Source organism: Jaculus jaculus, chromosome 4, assembly GCF_020740685.1.
Source record: "Jaculus jaculus isolate mJacJac1 chromosome 4, mJacJac1.mat.Y.cur, whole genome shotgun sequence".
Classification (NCBI taxonomy): Eukaryota; Metazoa; Chordata; class Mammalia; order Rodentia; family Dipodidae; genus Jaculus; species Jaculus jaculus.
Window position 1 is genome coordinate 116,582,824 of NC_059105.1, and position 14,623 is coordinate 116,597,446.

Here is a 14,623-nt window from a genome sequence, read left to right on the forward strand (position 1 = left end):
GATTTCAAGAGCAAGGAGGTTAGGGGCGTGGTGGTGCATGCCTTTAATCCCAGCACTCTGCAGGCTGAGGTAGGAGGATCACTGTGAATTTGAGGCCAACCTGAAACTACATAGTGAAATTCAGGTTATCCTGGGCTAGAGGGAGACCCTGCCATTAACCTAAGATATTCTGTTATTTTTACCGATTATTTCACATTGAAAGCTAGGGTTAGGGTTTCCCAAATCTTGGCAGGCTGTACAAACAGGACTTGGGCTGTCTCCCAGCACTCATGTCTGCCTTCTACCTGACAAAAGATCTGCCAGAGATTCACGACCACTGCCCTGCGGGTCTAGAAACAAGCACTACCACGTAGGACCTGGTTCAGCACCACGGATCGGGAGCGCCCGCTCGCGCCCATTTTCTCGCATCATATCCAAGCGCGCGGGCCGCAGAGGCTTCTGGGAAATGGAGTCCGCGCCTAGGCGGGGCATTGATTGGGAGCGGGGGTGCCAAAGCCCTGCGCGCAGGCTCACTGCTTCCCCGACCTGAAGAGGTGCAGTCTTCTTGGGTCCCCAGCACTCTGTGCAGGAGGTGAGGGTTGCGGGTCTGTGCCGTGCAGGAGCCGGAGAACGCAGCGGCCGAGAGAAAGGGACCCTGGGAACTTGGGGGAGGTTTGCGGGAGCAGAACGGGGCGACCCTGGCGGAGCCGGCTGCAGTGTGCGTGTGACGACGTCCCGGCTCCGAGAGCGCGGGCGCAAAGTTGTCCCCACCGTGTGTGCGTGTGTTCCGTGGGGCGTGGGCGCTGTGACCAGCGGTCTTCTGGGTGCGCCGCCCGTATGTCAGATCCCGTGCCTTCAAGTTGGAAGCGCCTCGGGGTCCTTCCCCTGCCGGATGCGTAATGAAGGCGGGCCGAATCGACACTGGATCTAGGGTGCTGTCCACTGCAGCCTCACCCTCCTCCCCTGGAAGCGCCTCACGTTGTCTCTTTAGCTCCGTGCATTTGGCCTGCTCCCGAACGTGCCGGCGTGGGCGGGGGGCGTGCGTAGGAGACAGGAGTTGAGGTGAAGGAAACCCCAATGTAACAAATGTCATTAGGCAGATTTGAGGGGGAGATTTTTACTGGAGTGCAGTGTCAAGGAATCGAGGGAGACCAGGGTGAAGAAATGTACCCTGAAGCTGGCCAAGGCACAGTGGTAAAGCCCGCTAAACACGGTGGTGGGCTGGTCTGAGAACCACAAAAAATATATTAGAGGGCAGTTCTTCTAGAGGCCACTCTCATGATCACAAAGGAGAACAATTTGTATGTGGAGCCGTCACGTCACAACCCCTTGTAATATTCACATGGTACCTGTATAATCACAACGTGGCTGCCATTCCATTGTCAAACACTGAAGTTGTTTGTAGTTTATCACTAGTGATCCTTTTCCTAGAGATGTTAGACCAAATGTCACTATGTAGCCTGCATTGGCCTTAAACTTTCGGCCCTTCTGCCTCAGTCTTCCAACTATTGTGATTGCAGGTGTGTGTGTGTGTGTGTGTGTGTGTGTGTGTGTTTGACAGTACTATTACCATAGTCATGTCAGACTCCCCTGAATGCTTGGATTGAGACTTTCTAGTTTAGTCTGTTGGTTTGCTTATCTTTGTACCTATCTTCCCATAAAAAAAAATCTTTACAGTTATAGAATTAAAAGCTGTCAGGCAACTTCACGATTCAAGTTCTGTCTCAGCTTCTTACAAAGTCTATGTTTCTTATTTGCTGTGGAATAGTTCCTGATTTAAAAGGATGGAATTAAATTCCTATATTAACAGCACTTGGCACATTGGCTGCTGAAGAGCAAGTGCTCAACCATGCTAGGTAGTATGATGCTTAACCATGTTCATTGTATGTCTAGACCCACCTGAATTACTAATCTGATTTCTTGGTTTAGGTTATTTCATCTTCTTGCTATATTATCATAAAAATTAAATGTGATAATCCATGCTTATAAAGTTGGCTGGCACATAGGCCTCAATAAAGGTGAATATGTATGTGTCCATGATTAATGAAAAGGGCTTTGTTTTTATCCTCATTTCCTAGATAAATCTCTAGAAGAGTGTCAACAGGTCAGAGAGTGTGTTTGGAGGCTCTTGCTACATGCCACAGTGATCTTTCTTAAGCACAATCTATGAGGACACATCCATGCTGAAATCCCTCCATGTTTCCGGGTCTATGGTGAAGGGGCTTTGAGAAACTCTCCTCGATGTAGCTGGCTTCTGCCTGCTTCGACAGCCTCTTCTTTTTCCCCAGCAAAACTCAGCCTAAACGTTTGCCTGTCTAATTCCAGTTATTAATCCTGTACACATAAAGACCTGCCTCCTTGTTTTTGAAAAACTCAAGGATTTTCCCTCCTAGAAAAATCCTGTTCCTCTTCAACATAAACACTACCATAGATCCCAGTTCTGCCTTGAGAGGTGTTCCTCCATTGTTCTCTCCCTCCTGTATGGAGTAGGAGAGCCTCTGGAAACAGCCCTCAGAGTTTGCCCCAAGTCTGTCTTTACAGGACCTAATCCATCCTATGGTGAGATGTGGTTTTTGTTTGCTTTTTATTATTTATTTATTAGAGAGAGGGAGAGAAAGAATGGGCACACCAGGGCCTCTAGCCACTACAAACAAACTCCAGACGCACGTGCCACTATGTGCATCTGGCTTACGTGGGACCTGAAGAATCGAACCTGGGTCCTTAGGCTTCAAAGGCAAGTGCCTTAACTGCTATGCCATCTCTCCAGTCTGAGAGGTTGTTTTGTGTACTTGTCAGATCTGTGTACAAAACTTACTTCTGAAGGACAGGGGCTGTATCTTGCAGCTTTTTTGCTTGGTGTAAGCATGGGCAAAATGAATACCAATTGAGTTGAAAGATAACAAAGTTCGAGGGGTGGCAACATAGTCCCTCAGCTGCATGAGAGTGGTCAGCAATCCACAAACACACATTTTCTTCCTCCTTCCCACTCTCTCCCCTTTCCTCTCAGGAATCCCAGAAAGTCTTGCTTCACCCGTCATTGCAAGTAGAATTTGTCAACAGGAAGGGGTTGCGACAGGGTCTTGCTAAGTAGCTCAGGCTACTCTTGAACTCACTATATAGTCCGTGCAGGCATCAAACTTGTAGCAGTCCTCCTGCCTCAGCCTCCCAGGAGCCAGGAATACCAAGTGTGCACTCCCACAATGCTGGGTTTAGCCTCTGGATTGTGAGAAAGTGAGAAGGGGAGATAGCTCAGTTAGTAAAATGCTTGCCTCCCAAGTGAGAGGACTTGAGTTCAATCCCTAGTACCACATGAAGTGCCAAGCATGGATGCACACCTGTATTCCTGGCACTAGGGAAGTGGAGACAGGGAGGATCCCCGGGGCTCCCTGGCCAGCCAGTCTAGCCACATTGTTGAGCTCCAGGCCAATGAGAGGCCCTGTCTCAAAAAAAGTGGATGATATACCTGAAGACTAATGCCCAAGGTGGCCCTCTAGTCACCACAAGTATATGCACACATGAGCACCCACACCCACATGGGCATGCAAACATGCCACAAACACACATCCATGCACACACACTACACATGCACAAAAAAGCAAGATGTAGCTAATTCGAACAAAGGGGCTTAGTGATGAGTTCACAGAGCACAGGAAAGTGAGGGTCTTATAGGAACGCAAGGATCTGTAAGGCTGGTGTGCATGGAAGTGAGCTCATAGGTGAGGCAAGGCGTTCCGTGCACAGGAACTCTTAGGTCTTTGCTTCAATTCCGTCACTGCAGGTGAGTTCTGCTTCCTGGTGACTTTGGTTCCCTGGTCCTTGTAGCTACTTCAGTACTTCCCAATATCCTCTCAGCTCATCATCCACCTGTTTTCCTGACATTTAGTTCATGTTCACACAAAAAGGATGTTATCTTTTCATACCAGATCACCTCTCCATATGCCAGTCACTCATACATTGCCCAGATGGAGCATGGCAAGGCTCCAGGAGTGAGATATAGGGTCTTGTGATACCAAAGATGGATGTGCAAGGGTTGCACTTATGTGAATGAAATTCTTTTCTTTTTTAAATTTTTTTGGTTTATTTTTATTTATTTATTTGAGAATGACAGAGAGAGAGAGAAAGAGGCAGATAGAGAGAGAGAGAGAGAGAATGGGCGCATCAGGGCCTCCAGCCACTGCAAACGAACTCCAGATGCGTGCGCCCCCTTGTGCAACTGGCTAACGTGGGTCCTGAGGAATCGAACCTTGAACCAGGGTCCTTAGGCTTCATAGGCAAGCGCTTAACCGCTAAGCCATCTCTCCAGCCCGGAATTCTTTTCTTTGAAGAGGCTACAGGTTTTAATTTGATATGTCTCATCTACAAAGTCATTTACAAAATATCCTATGGTGTTTGTCCATAAGCATTCAGAGAAATACTGCATTTTATCTTTCTGGCCAAGAAGTGATGATGTAGGGAAATATTAAATGTTAATGTATAAATATTATATGAAACTTATTGGCTCTTGGGAATAGAAGTCTGTCCTGAGGACCATGGTAAAACAGGCACTATGTTGTACTTGTAATATCTGTGCCCTTTGGCTTCAGCTCTGTGGTGAGGGCCTGGCCTTACTTCCTTTTGCCTGCCCGTTGTGGGGTGGTGGAAATGAGTGTGGCTCATAGCACATTGGTATATGGAAGGCCCTTGCTTCACGAGTCAGGAGCATACAAACCAGGACTGATATTTCTCATACAGTCTCTCCTCCCCGTACCCTTTTCTTACTAGGACTCTGCCCTTTCCTACCCGGGGAGCACAGGAGGAAATGGCTGCCATGTCTCCCCCAATTCGATGCCAGGTGAGGTAAAGTTGTGTTTCTGAAATACTGTATTGGTTTCCAAAATGTAGTAGCCTTTCTTTCTTCATCCTGGAGCTTCTTCCATTACAGCCTTCACCCCAAGGTAGATGATGGGCTCCAAAGGGAGTACTTCCTTTCTCTTTGAAATAACCTTCAATGATCTTCTCTTTCCTTGAGACTGTGCCTACTACCCTATCAGCACATAAGAAATGCCTACAGCCTTTATTCTAAGTAACTTTGCCTAAAAGCTAGTAGAACAAAACTGCCTTTACGACTTAGGGATCAGTGAGCTGGTTCTGGTCCTGATTGTCCCTTTGATACAGCCATATATGAGCTAAGAGTTGGCCCCTGTGTTCCAGGGAATGCTGAATGTGGCGAATGCTGTAGAGTAGCCAGAATGAGGTCCTCTCTCAAGCAAGAAAACAAACATCAAATGAAACAAGTTGTGAGTAAGGGAGAGTGTGATTGTGTTTTCTGGCAGTAGTTGCGTGGTGTAATGGCTAGCACTCTGGACTCTGACTCTAGTGGTTGTGTTTTCAGGCATCAGTGACATTTGAGGACGTGGCTGTGATGTTCACAGACGAAGAGTGGAGGCAGCTGGTCCCTGTGCAAAGGGCACTCTACAAGGCGGTGATGCTGGAGAACTATGAGAGTATTGTCTCACTGGGTAAGGAGGCTTTCCATGAGTTGTCAGAACATGTCCTGTTGTGTGTGGGGTTGAAGGGCTGGGTTGGAACCACCTGACAGAGAAAATGAAAGCTCAAAGAGGTAATGTAGGTGAACAGCAGCAGCAAACTTCTTAATTGTGAACCAGGACAGACAGGCTCCCCCAGATGTTAGCAGTGGTGGGCACCACAAGCTCCCTTGCTTCCCTCACAAAATGGAAGGAGGATAGAGCAGAATATGTGCTACATGCAGGAAGCCGGCTCTCCAGCAACGCTGAGCAGGACAGTTAACGTGCCCAGGTCTTCTCCCAGCTCACCAGTCAGGTAACCTCCGAAGCTCCACTCAGATGGTGAAGTGGTGGGAAGGAGCTGTCATGGTGAGGGGAGATTATTCTCCTGGAAGCTAGTGAGAGCAAAGAAGTGCTCCCTTTGAAAGGAGAAAGATAACCAAAGATGTGTTTGATTTTGAATATTTGTTGTAAGTCAGATGCCTGGAGAAGACACATTGCAACTATAGAGACTTATGTGAGAAGGGGGAAATTAAAAAGCCATTGTTGATGTCAGGTGTTAGTGAGAAGGGTAATGAGAAGCTCTTAGAAGCCAAACACAGTGGTGCGTACTTGGTCGCGGCTGCTCTGGAAGTGAGCAGCACACAGACTGGGAAGTAGGCTGAAGCAGCAGATGACAGTGAAAAGTCACACGGCAAAGTTCACATCCAAAGAGCAAGTGGCGGGCTGGGGAGGTAGTCATTTGGTAAGGTGCTTGCATTGCAGGCATGAAGACCTGATGTGATTCCCAGAACCTAAATATAAGCCAGGGGTGGAAGCCTGTAATCCCAGTGCTGGGGAGACAGAGATGGGAGGATCTATAGGGCTTGCTGGCCTGCTGGTCTAGCCTAATCAATAACTCTAGGTTCAGTGAGAGACCAGTCTCAAAAACTAAGATGGAGAGTGACTGCAGAAGACACCTGAGATTGACATCTGGCCTTCACAGGAGTGTTCACTCACATGCACCTGTGTTCACAGACATACACGTGTATTCACGTGCACTCACATCCCCACCCACAAATACCCCACCCACATACATGCACATGTACTCAAGCACATGTACCACACATACATATACACATGCTAAAAAAAAGTACAAGTGCCAACACCTTCAAATTAGTATAAGTAAGCCAAGTAATGTCCCAAACAGAACAGAATATTCAGAGGCACTAAGGGAGATCACTGAGCCTTTCTTGGGCTGTGACAACATGGAATTCCCTAAGGTCAGAGACATGAAGCACAGAGAGGTCATGAGTGTGGCTATTCTGTCAGCCAAAAATCAGCACTCACCTGACAGATGATCCTTGGGCCCAGGAAGAAAGTGTCTCTACCCAATGTGGAGCCTGCATCAAGGGATGTTTAGAACTCAAGCCAGTCTGTGTATGTATGTAAGGCAGGGGCGCCTGATGTTTTTATGTGACTTAAAATAGACAGGATTGCTTCTAGGAATTGCTTTTAAGTAAATAATAAAAGTAGCAGTCCAGGGGGTAGTGAGGGCATTACCATGGGATATTGTTTACAATCATGGAAGTTGTTAATAAAAAAAATTGAAAAGAAAAATAAAAGTAGCAGTCCATGAGGCACACAGGAAGATGTTTACCATAGCATTGTGTGTTCATAGCAAAATATTAAAAACAGTCTAAAATATAAATCAGCAGACAATATACTATCATGTAGCCATTAAAATGTTGAGGACTGGGCTGGAGAGATGGCTTAGCAGTTAAGGCATTTGCCAGCGAAGCCTAAAGACCCAGGTTCAATTCCCCAGTACCCACATAAGCCAGATGCACAAGGTGGTGCATGTGTCTGGAGTCCCTGGCACACCCATGCCACCCCATCTCAAATAAATAAAATATATTTTTAAAAAATCTGGGCATGGTGGTGCAAAAAAAGTTGAGGACTATATATACTAATTATTTTAAGTTTATTAGTATGCAAAAGGAATCCAATATTCAACTTAGTAGTATTTGATTGTTAAGTTTTTAACAGAATGAATCTATAGATATATCTTTCAGAATCAAAATTAATAGAAAGAAAATGAATGGGGGGCTGGAGAGATGGCTTAGCACTTAAGGCACTTGCCTGCAAAACCAAAGGACCCAGGTTTGATTCTCCAGGTCCCATGTAAGCCAGATGCACAAAGGGGCACATGTGTCTGGAGTTCATTTGCAGTAGCTAGGGGCCCTGCAGCACCCATTCTCTCTGTCTCCTCTCTCTCTCTCTCTCTCTCTCTCTATCTTTCTCTCTCTCAAATAAATAAATAATAAAATATATTTTAAAAAGAAGCAAAAAGAAAATGAAGGGGGCTGGAAAGATGGCTCAGCAGTTAATGGTACTTTCTTGCAAAACCTGACAGACCATGTTTGATTTCCCAGTACCCATGTAAAGTTAGATACATGAAGTGGTGCCTCGTCTGGAGTTCATTTGCAGAATTAGGGGGCCCTGATATAACTGTACCACCCCCCTCAGTAAATAAGTAAAAATAAAAAGAAAGAAAATCAATAGATACAACGTATTAAAGATGATTTTTCTTTTTACTTGGACATACCTCTAATTTCCTATGAACACACTTGCCTTGTTTCAGTAAAAGCATTACACTAAATATGAACAAATAGGCAAAAATGGGCACTTTCCTTACCCTTTTTAAATCAAGATGATCTTTTTCCACCATACCAGTGTCTGAGTGAAGAGCTTCCTGTTCACATCCTGTGAACACCAGTGGCTTTGGTCTGCACTGACCTAGGACCACTTGTTCCTTCCTAACGCCTCAGTCCTGACCTCCACTCAGAGCTTCCACTGCTTTGTGCTCTGCATTCCTCGCCTGCACCTTCGGACTTTTCATTGTCTTTCTGGAAGACTCAGAGGCCAAGATTAAGCTTTGGAATAATTATAGATTTTTTAAATTTTATTTTATTTTATTACAAGGAGAAAGAGAGTGGGTAAGAAAGAGAGAGAGAGAAAGTGGACATGCTAGGGCCTCTAGCTGCTGCAAATAAACTCCAGATGCATGTGCCACCTTGTGTATCTGGCTTTACATGGGTACTGGGGAATTGAACCTGCGTCATTAGGCTTTGCAGGCAAGCACCTTAACCTCCAAGCCATCTCTTCAGCCGTGGTTAAGTATTTTCATTACATAAAGCCACCAGATGTGTTTCTTTCTCCATGATCAGGACTTCCAGTTCCTCGACCTGATATGATTTTTCAGCTGAAGGCTGGGGACGGGCCATGGACAGCAGGTCTTCAAGGATCTGAAGAAAGAGAATGGCCAGAAAGCCTCTCTCTAGGTAACTGTGTATGAACAGGATGGATAGAGTTTCTGCTATTTCAGCATGGGAGTGCTTGAGCATTTATTTCATACCACCATTAGTTTTCTTTTTTCCCTTTATGCCTCAGAGAATTTATCTGTATTCAACTGTTTTTTTCAAATCTGTCACCTTGACCATTCATACTTTGATATTCCTAATGGTCATCTACCTCTCCACTTAGCCTACTAACTTTCTTCTAATTATCCTGGCACTTCTCCCCAAGGTCATTGATATTCTGGCAAGTCTACTGTCAGAGGTCTTACCTGCCTCCCCAAGGCCCAGAGTATAAGATCATCTGTGGGCGCATGCTGTGATCATCACTGCCTTCATGTTCATCAGATCTCCTCTTTCCCTGTCATACTCAGGGAAGACACTGCGTCTTTGTATCTGTGTCTTCTCTCTCTCTCTCTCTCTCTCTTTTTTTTTTTTTACTTTTAAAATTATTTTTACATTTATTTTTGTTAATTTTGATTTATTTATTTGAGAGCAACAGAAAGAGAGAGAGAAAGAGACAGATAGATAGAGAAAGAATGGGCACACCAGGGCCTCCAGCCACTGCAAATGAACTCCAGATGCATGCACCCCCCCTTGTGCATCTTGTTTACATGGGGCCTGAGGAATCAAGCCTCGAACCAGGGTCCTTAGGCTTCACAGGCAAGCACTTAACTGCTAAGCCGTCTCTCTAGCCCCTGTGTCTTCTCTTTATTCTAGACTGGGAGACTAAGCCTGAGATTCTAGATACCTCAGAAGGAGAAAAACAAGAAGACTCATTGAAAGAGAGTCCTCTGTGTCCTAAACTTGAAGTTCCAGCCGCAGAAGGTGAGTTGGAGCCAGAGAAAGAATCCTCCACAGTGAACACTTGCAAGACGCCCCTTTCCCTGGACAAAAGCTTGCAGCGCCGGTTAGCACCACTCAAGAAAATCCTCACTAAAGACCGAGAGCAGGAATGTAGTGACTGTGGAAAGACCTTCTTTGACCACTCGTCACTGATCCGCCACAAGAGGACTCATACTGGAGAGAAGCCCTACGACTGTCCCGAGTGTGGGAAGGCCTTCAGCCACAGGAGCAGTCTCAGCAGACATCTGATGTCGCACTCTGGGGAGAGCCCCTATGAGTGCAGCACATGTGGCAAAGCCTTCTATGACCAGTCGTCCCTAACTGTGCACCAGCGGATTCACACAGGAGAGAAGCCCTTTAAATGCAGTGAGTGTGGCAAAGCCTTCTTTGACCGATCATCCCTTACGCGCCACCAGAGGATTCACACCGGAGAGAGCCCATATGAATGCCAGCAGTGTGGAAAAGCCTTCAGCCAGAAGAGCATCCTCACTCGCCACCAGCTAATCCACACTGGCAGGAAGCCCTATGAATGCAGTGAGTGTGGGAAATCCTTCTATGGTGTCTCTTCCCTAAACAGACACCAGAAAGCTCATGCTGGAGAACCTCGCTATCAGTGTAGTGAGTGTGGCAAAGCTTTCTTCTACCGCTCCTATCTCACACAGCACCAGAAGATCCACACTGGAGACAAACCCTACGAATGCAGCGAGTGTGGGAAGGCCTTCAGCCAGAGGTGCCGGCTCACACGGCATCAGAGAGTTCATACTGGGGAGAAGCCTTTTGAGTGCAGCGTGTGTGGGAAAGAGTTCAGCTCAAAGTCCTCAATTATTCAACATCAACGGCGTTATGCCAAACAAGGGCTAGACTGAGGTGGGTGGAAGCATGAGTCAGACAAAGGACCTCCCTACAAACTTGACAGGTCTGTCTTTCTGCAAACCGCATTTGCTTTTTCTACTCTCTCTGTTCTCCTGTCTTGTCTCTGCTTCACAGCCTTTGAATAAATGATCTGTACCTACTGTGTTACAGAACTGATACGGAATTCACAAATTAAGACGTGACTATAGATTAGACACATTGGATGGGGCTGAGGATGTAGCTCAAGGGTAGACTACTTCCCTAGCATGAAGAGACCTTGTAGTCTGATTCCCAACACTGCAGAAGGGGATCCTCAGACAGATCTCCTGTCAGGACATAGGCCCCAGTTATCAATGCACTTTAACTGGCTGCAGCTACTACAGGAGGGAAAGGCAGTTACCTAAGAGTAATACCATTTTCTCCACAATAGTTTTGGGTTCTTTTGTAGTTGTTAGTCCCTCTCTTGGAGATTTTGGGACATGGGTCTTGTTCTGTCTCTTTAAAAAAAATATTTATTATTATTTGCAAGCAGAGAGAAAGAAAGAGAGAGATTGAGAGAAAGCAGATATGCAGGGGCCTCTTGGCACTGCAAATGAACTCCAGATGCCTGTGCCACTTTGTGCACCTGGCTTTACATGGTACTGGGGATTTGAACCGGGCTATTAGGCTGCAAGCAAACACTTGAACTACTAAGCCATCTCTCCAGCCATATCTTGTTCTCTTGTTGCCCCAGTTTTTATATCTCTTAGTATTAGTAGTACTGGTAGCACTTATTGAGCACTTATCATGGGGTAAATTCTCAGCAAAGAAGTTTACAAAGAATATATTGACCTATCCTCTCACCAATTCTGTGAAACAGGCACTAAGTTTTGCACTATAATTCATATACACATATTATATTATGTTTATTATATTATATTCTCAACTAGATTGTAAGCACTTAGAGGTATGAATGAAGTTATTTATATCTTACACTATGCCTTGTAAATAGTAAGTGCTCAATAAATGTTTATCTCAGTGAATACTGAGTTCCCTCCACTAAAAACCTTCTTGGATTTCTCTTGAGTTCTCAAAATCCACCTGTACCCATAACATCCTGGGCTCCCATACAGTAGCAACTTCCCAATTTGTTTTATTCCCCCTTCATTAATCAAGAGGTATATGTTAGCTGGAGATGTGGCTTAGTCAGTACAGTACTTGCTAGCATGCATGAATTCCTGGGTTTGATCCCCAGTACTAAATAAACTGGATATGGTGACACATGCCTGTAATCCCTGTGTTTGAGAGGTGGAGGATCATGAGTCTGCCTTGAAGTAGATAAATTGCAGGGAATACTTTGGGAGTATGTGTGAACTTTGGGAGAAGCTTGAAGAAAATATCTATATTGCTTGATTATATCAAGTAGAAAATAAAAGGGAATGTTGGCAAACTTGCCAGTTGACTAGCTTTGAGACTTCTGAACCTTTGCTGCCTTGTTGAAGACAAATTTGAGAGTCAGCTGGGCAGGGTGGTGCACATTTTTAATACCAGCATTCTGGAGGCTGAGGCAGGAGGATTACTTTGAGTTCAAAGCCAGCTTGTGCTACAAAATGAGTTCCAGGTCAGCCCAGGTTTGAGTGAGATTCTGCCCCCAAAACTATAAATAGAGCATCAAGTATTTTCCCAAGACATTCTGTCATTGCCAGTAAAGTGAGATTGGAACAAATTCAGGATTCCAATGGCCTTTTGAGGAATTTGGTACCTGAAACAGTGAGAATGTAAATTCAGCACTTTCCTTTCCTTCACCTTTAAAATTTTGCAATCTGCAGAACATTTTCTACAACAAAGGATACTGTCCCATCTCTGCTAAGTACCTAGGGAAGGACTATTTTGCTTTTAATTGATATCTCCCAATATGGTGTACTTCGGTAGAGATTTTGAGGTTTCAGCTTTGCCTTGTGCGCTGAAGTAGGATCAGATCATAGAATCAGAAATTGGTCATTAGAAGTATACCAGCGCACTTAAGGCACAAGGCAAGCCAGACTGAGTGGCATTTGTTGGGTTTGAACTGAAGACTTTAAAATAACTTCCAAAAACACTGAAATAATATCTCTGATACCAAATCAGCCTTTTCTAAATTTTGAGAATTGAGTACTTCTTATGCCAGTGAACAGAAGCTCTGGATGAATCAACTCTAAATTGAAGGGGCCAGGTGTGGTGGTGCATACCTTTAATCCCAGCACTTGGGAAGCCCTCCACATGGGATCTCTAGCCACGTGGGTGTCTTCCCTTGGCTCTGCTACCCTCAATAAATATAATAATTTAATAATTGTCCTTCTCAGTTTTCTTTTTTATTCAATTCTTTGACTAAAATTAGAAACAAACCCAGGGTTTGGGGTGCAAGGACTTTCCTGGACTCTTAGCATCCAGTTACATATGGTGACCCAGATGGGGCAATCTTAAGAAGAAAATGATGATATATTATGGAAGAAAAATGAAACCACATTTTCCAGCTGTGAACACTACTTGGGGTACTTCTGCTTCTCCCCAGTTCTGGGAAAGCTGGCTTGCTTTCTCTTCTATCTCTGGTTAAGCTGAAGGGTATGAATGATGTTGGCCAGGCAGGCTCAACTACCCACCATGGCTTCTTGGCCTGGTGTGCTCCACCCTGCTGGGATTGGAAGCCTATTAAAATGCCCGTCACCTGAGGCCAAACTGGTATAGTGCCAGTGGGGGGCGGTTTTGCAAAGCTGACAACTTTTGTAGGGAGATGCACTGGGATGAGCTTCTCAGACCCCAAGGCTAAACTCCTCCAGAGCTTGGGAGCTGGTTCTGCTGGGCGAAGGGGGAGAAGCCTCCTGGCCACATGGAGGCTCCAGGAACCAAAGACCCCTGGCCTAAATGTCTTCTAGGTTTTTTATTTCCTTTTTCCACTGTGCCACAGGACACATGGCTGCCTGTGGGGGGGTGGAGGGAGGATGGAGCTCCAATGCCTGCTCTGGGCTCCACCCATCCTGCAGCACCAGCCTCTGCTGACCCAACCTGACCCAGTTGGAGATTTGAGACTTCACGGCCAGAGGGAAGGGAGCTGTGCCGGGAGTTAAACAAGGACCTGAGGGGAAATAAACCTGGATGGGAGATGAGACACAAAGAAGGAGACCAAGTCTATATTCTGATCAAGGTCTCAGATTTATTCAGGCGAGCACAAGCTTATATACAGAAAATAAAACTTTCTAGACAGTGCCTACGTGCCTAAAGTCGGCTCCACAAATGCCTGTGTCAGAAGACTGTTTGCCAAGGCCATACGATAAGGCCTCTGTGCACGGAGATCCGAAAACAGCTGCAGTTCTCATGGTCAAAGATCAGCTACAGCTCCCAACAGAGCTGTCCACCAGAGACTGCGTGTCTCTGGCTGCCTAAATGAAGGGGAAACTTAAAATGCTCCAGCCAATCCCTGAGCCTAAGCCCTTGGCTGGAAAGCGCTTTTCAGCAGACCTGGGTCTCAACCACATGCTTCCTCCCTCCTATGGAACTGAGGCCTGAGGCTATGTTAACTGGATGCAAAAAGTAACCACACTGTTTCTGAAAAAATGCAAAGACACAATGGAAAAGGCATGCCTCATGGTGCTCACTAACTGCCCTGTTTTTTGGTAAATTGCTCTATGACAAATATATCTTTATGTAACTGTAAATCAATTATTCATACAGGTATTATAAATAGTAAGGGCACAGGTGTATTATCCTAGCTACTTGGAAAGCTGAGACAGGAGGATCACCAATGATAGCCTGACTCCACATTTTTAAGCCATATGACTTTGAAGTTGCTTGGTAAAAATAAGTACATCATTTTAATTTAAACTGTGCCTGATATTTTCTCTTTTGTTTAGGCTTTAAGCATCTTTTGGTTTCTTTATTAATCCAAATAGTCCAACAGGGGGCTGGAGAGATTGCTTAGTGGTTAGAGTGCTTGCCTGTGAAGGCTAAAGACCCAGGTTTGATTCTCCGGTACCCACATAAGCCAGATGCACAAGGTGGCACATGTGTCTGGAGTTTGTTTGCGATGGCTAGAGGCCCTGTTTCTCTATCTGCCTCCCTTCCTCTCCCTCTGTCAAATAAATAAAATAAAAG

General features: G+C 45.4%; 1 protein-coding gene across 5 annotated transcripts; it reads left to right on the forward strand.

The window, feature by feature from the left end:
• Positions 1 to 489: 489 nt before the first annotated feature.
• Znf2 (zinc finger protein 2) lies at positions 490 to 12,063 on the forward strand. Of its 5 annotated transcripts, none has more exons than XM_045146955.1 (6): positions 509 to 571; positions 4,741 to 4,810; positions 5,170 to 5,255; positions 5,351 to 5,477; positions 8,693 to 8,806; positions 9,539 to 12,063. In XM_045146955.1, exons 2-6 carry the CDS (start codon positions 4,804 to 4,806, stop codon positions 10,528 to 10,530), a joined length of 1,326 nt encoding a protein of 441 aa, XP_045002890.1. In that variant the 5' UTR covers positions 509 to 571; positions 4,741 to 4,803; the 3' UTR covers positions 10,531 to 12,063. The 5 variants fall into 5 exon arrangements, with proteins under 5 accessions (XP_045002892.1, XP_045002890.1, XP_045002893.1 ...); XM_045146956.1 differs by having other exon boundaries at positions 531 to 571; positions 4,741 to 4,815; XM_045146957.1 differs by lacking the exon at positions 5,170 to 5,255 and having other exon boundaries at positions 490 to 571.
• Positions 12,064 to 14,623: the final 2,560 nt, after the last annotated feature.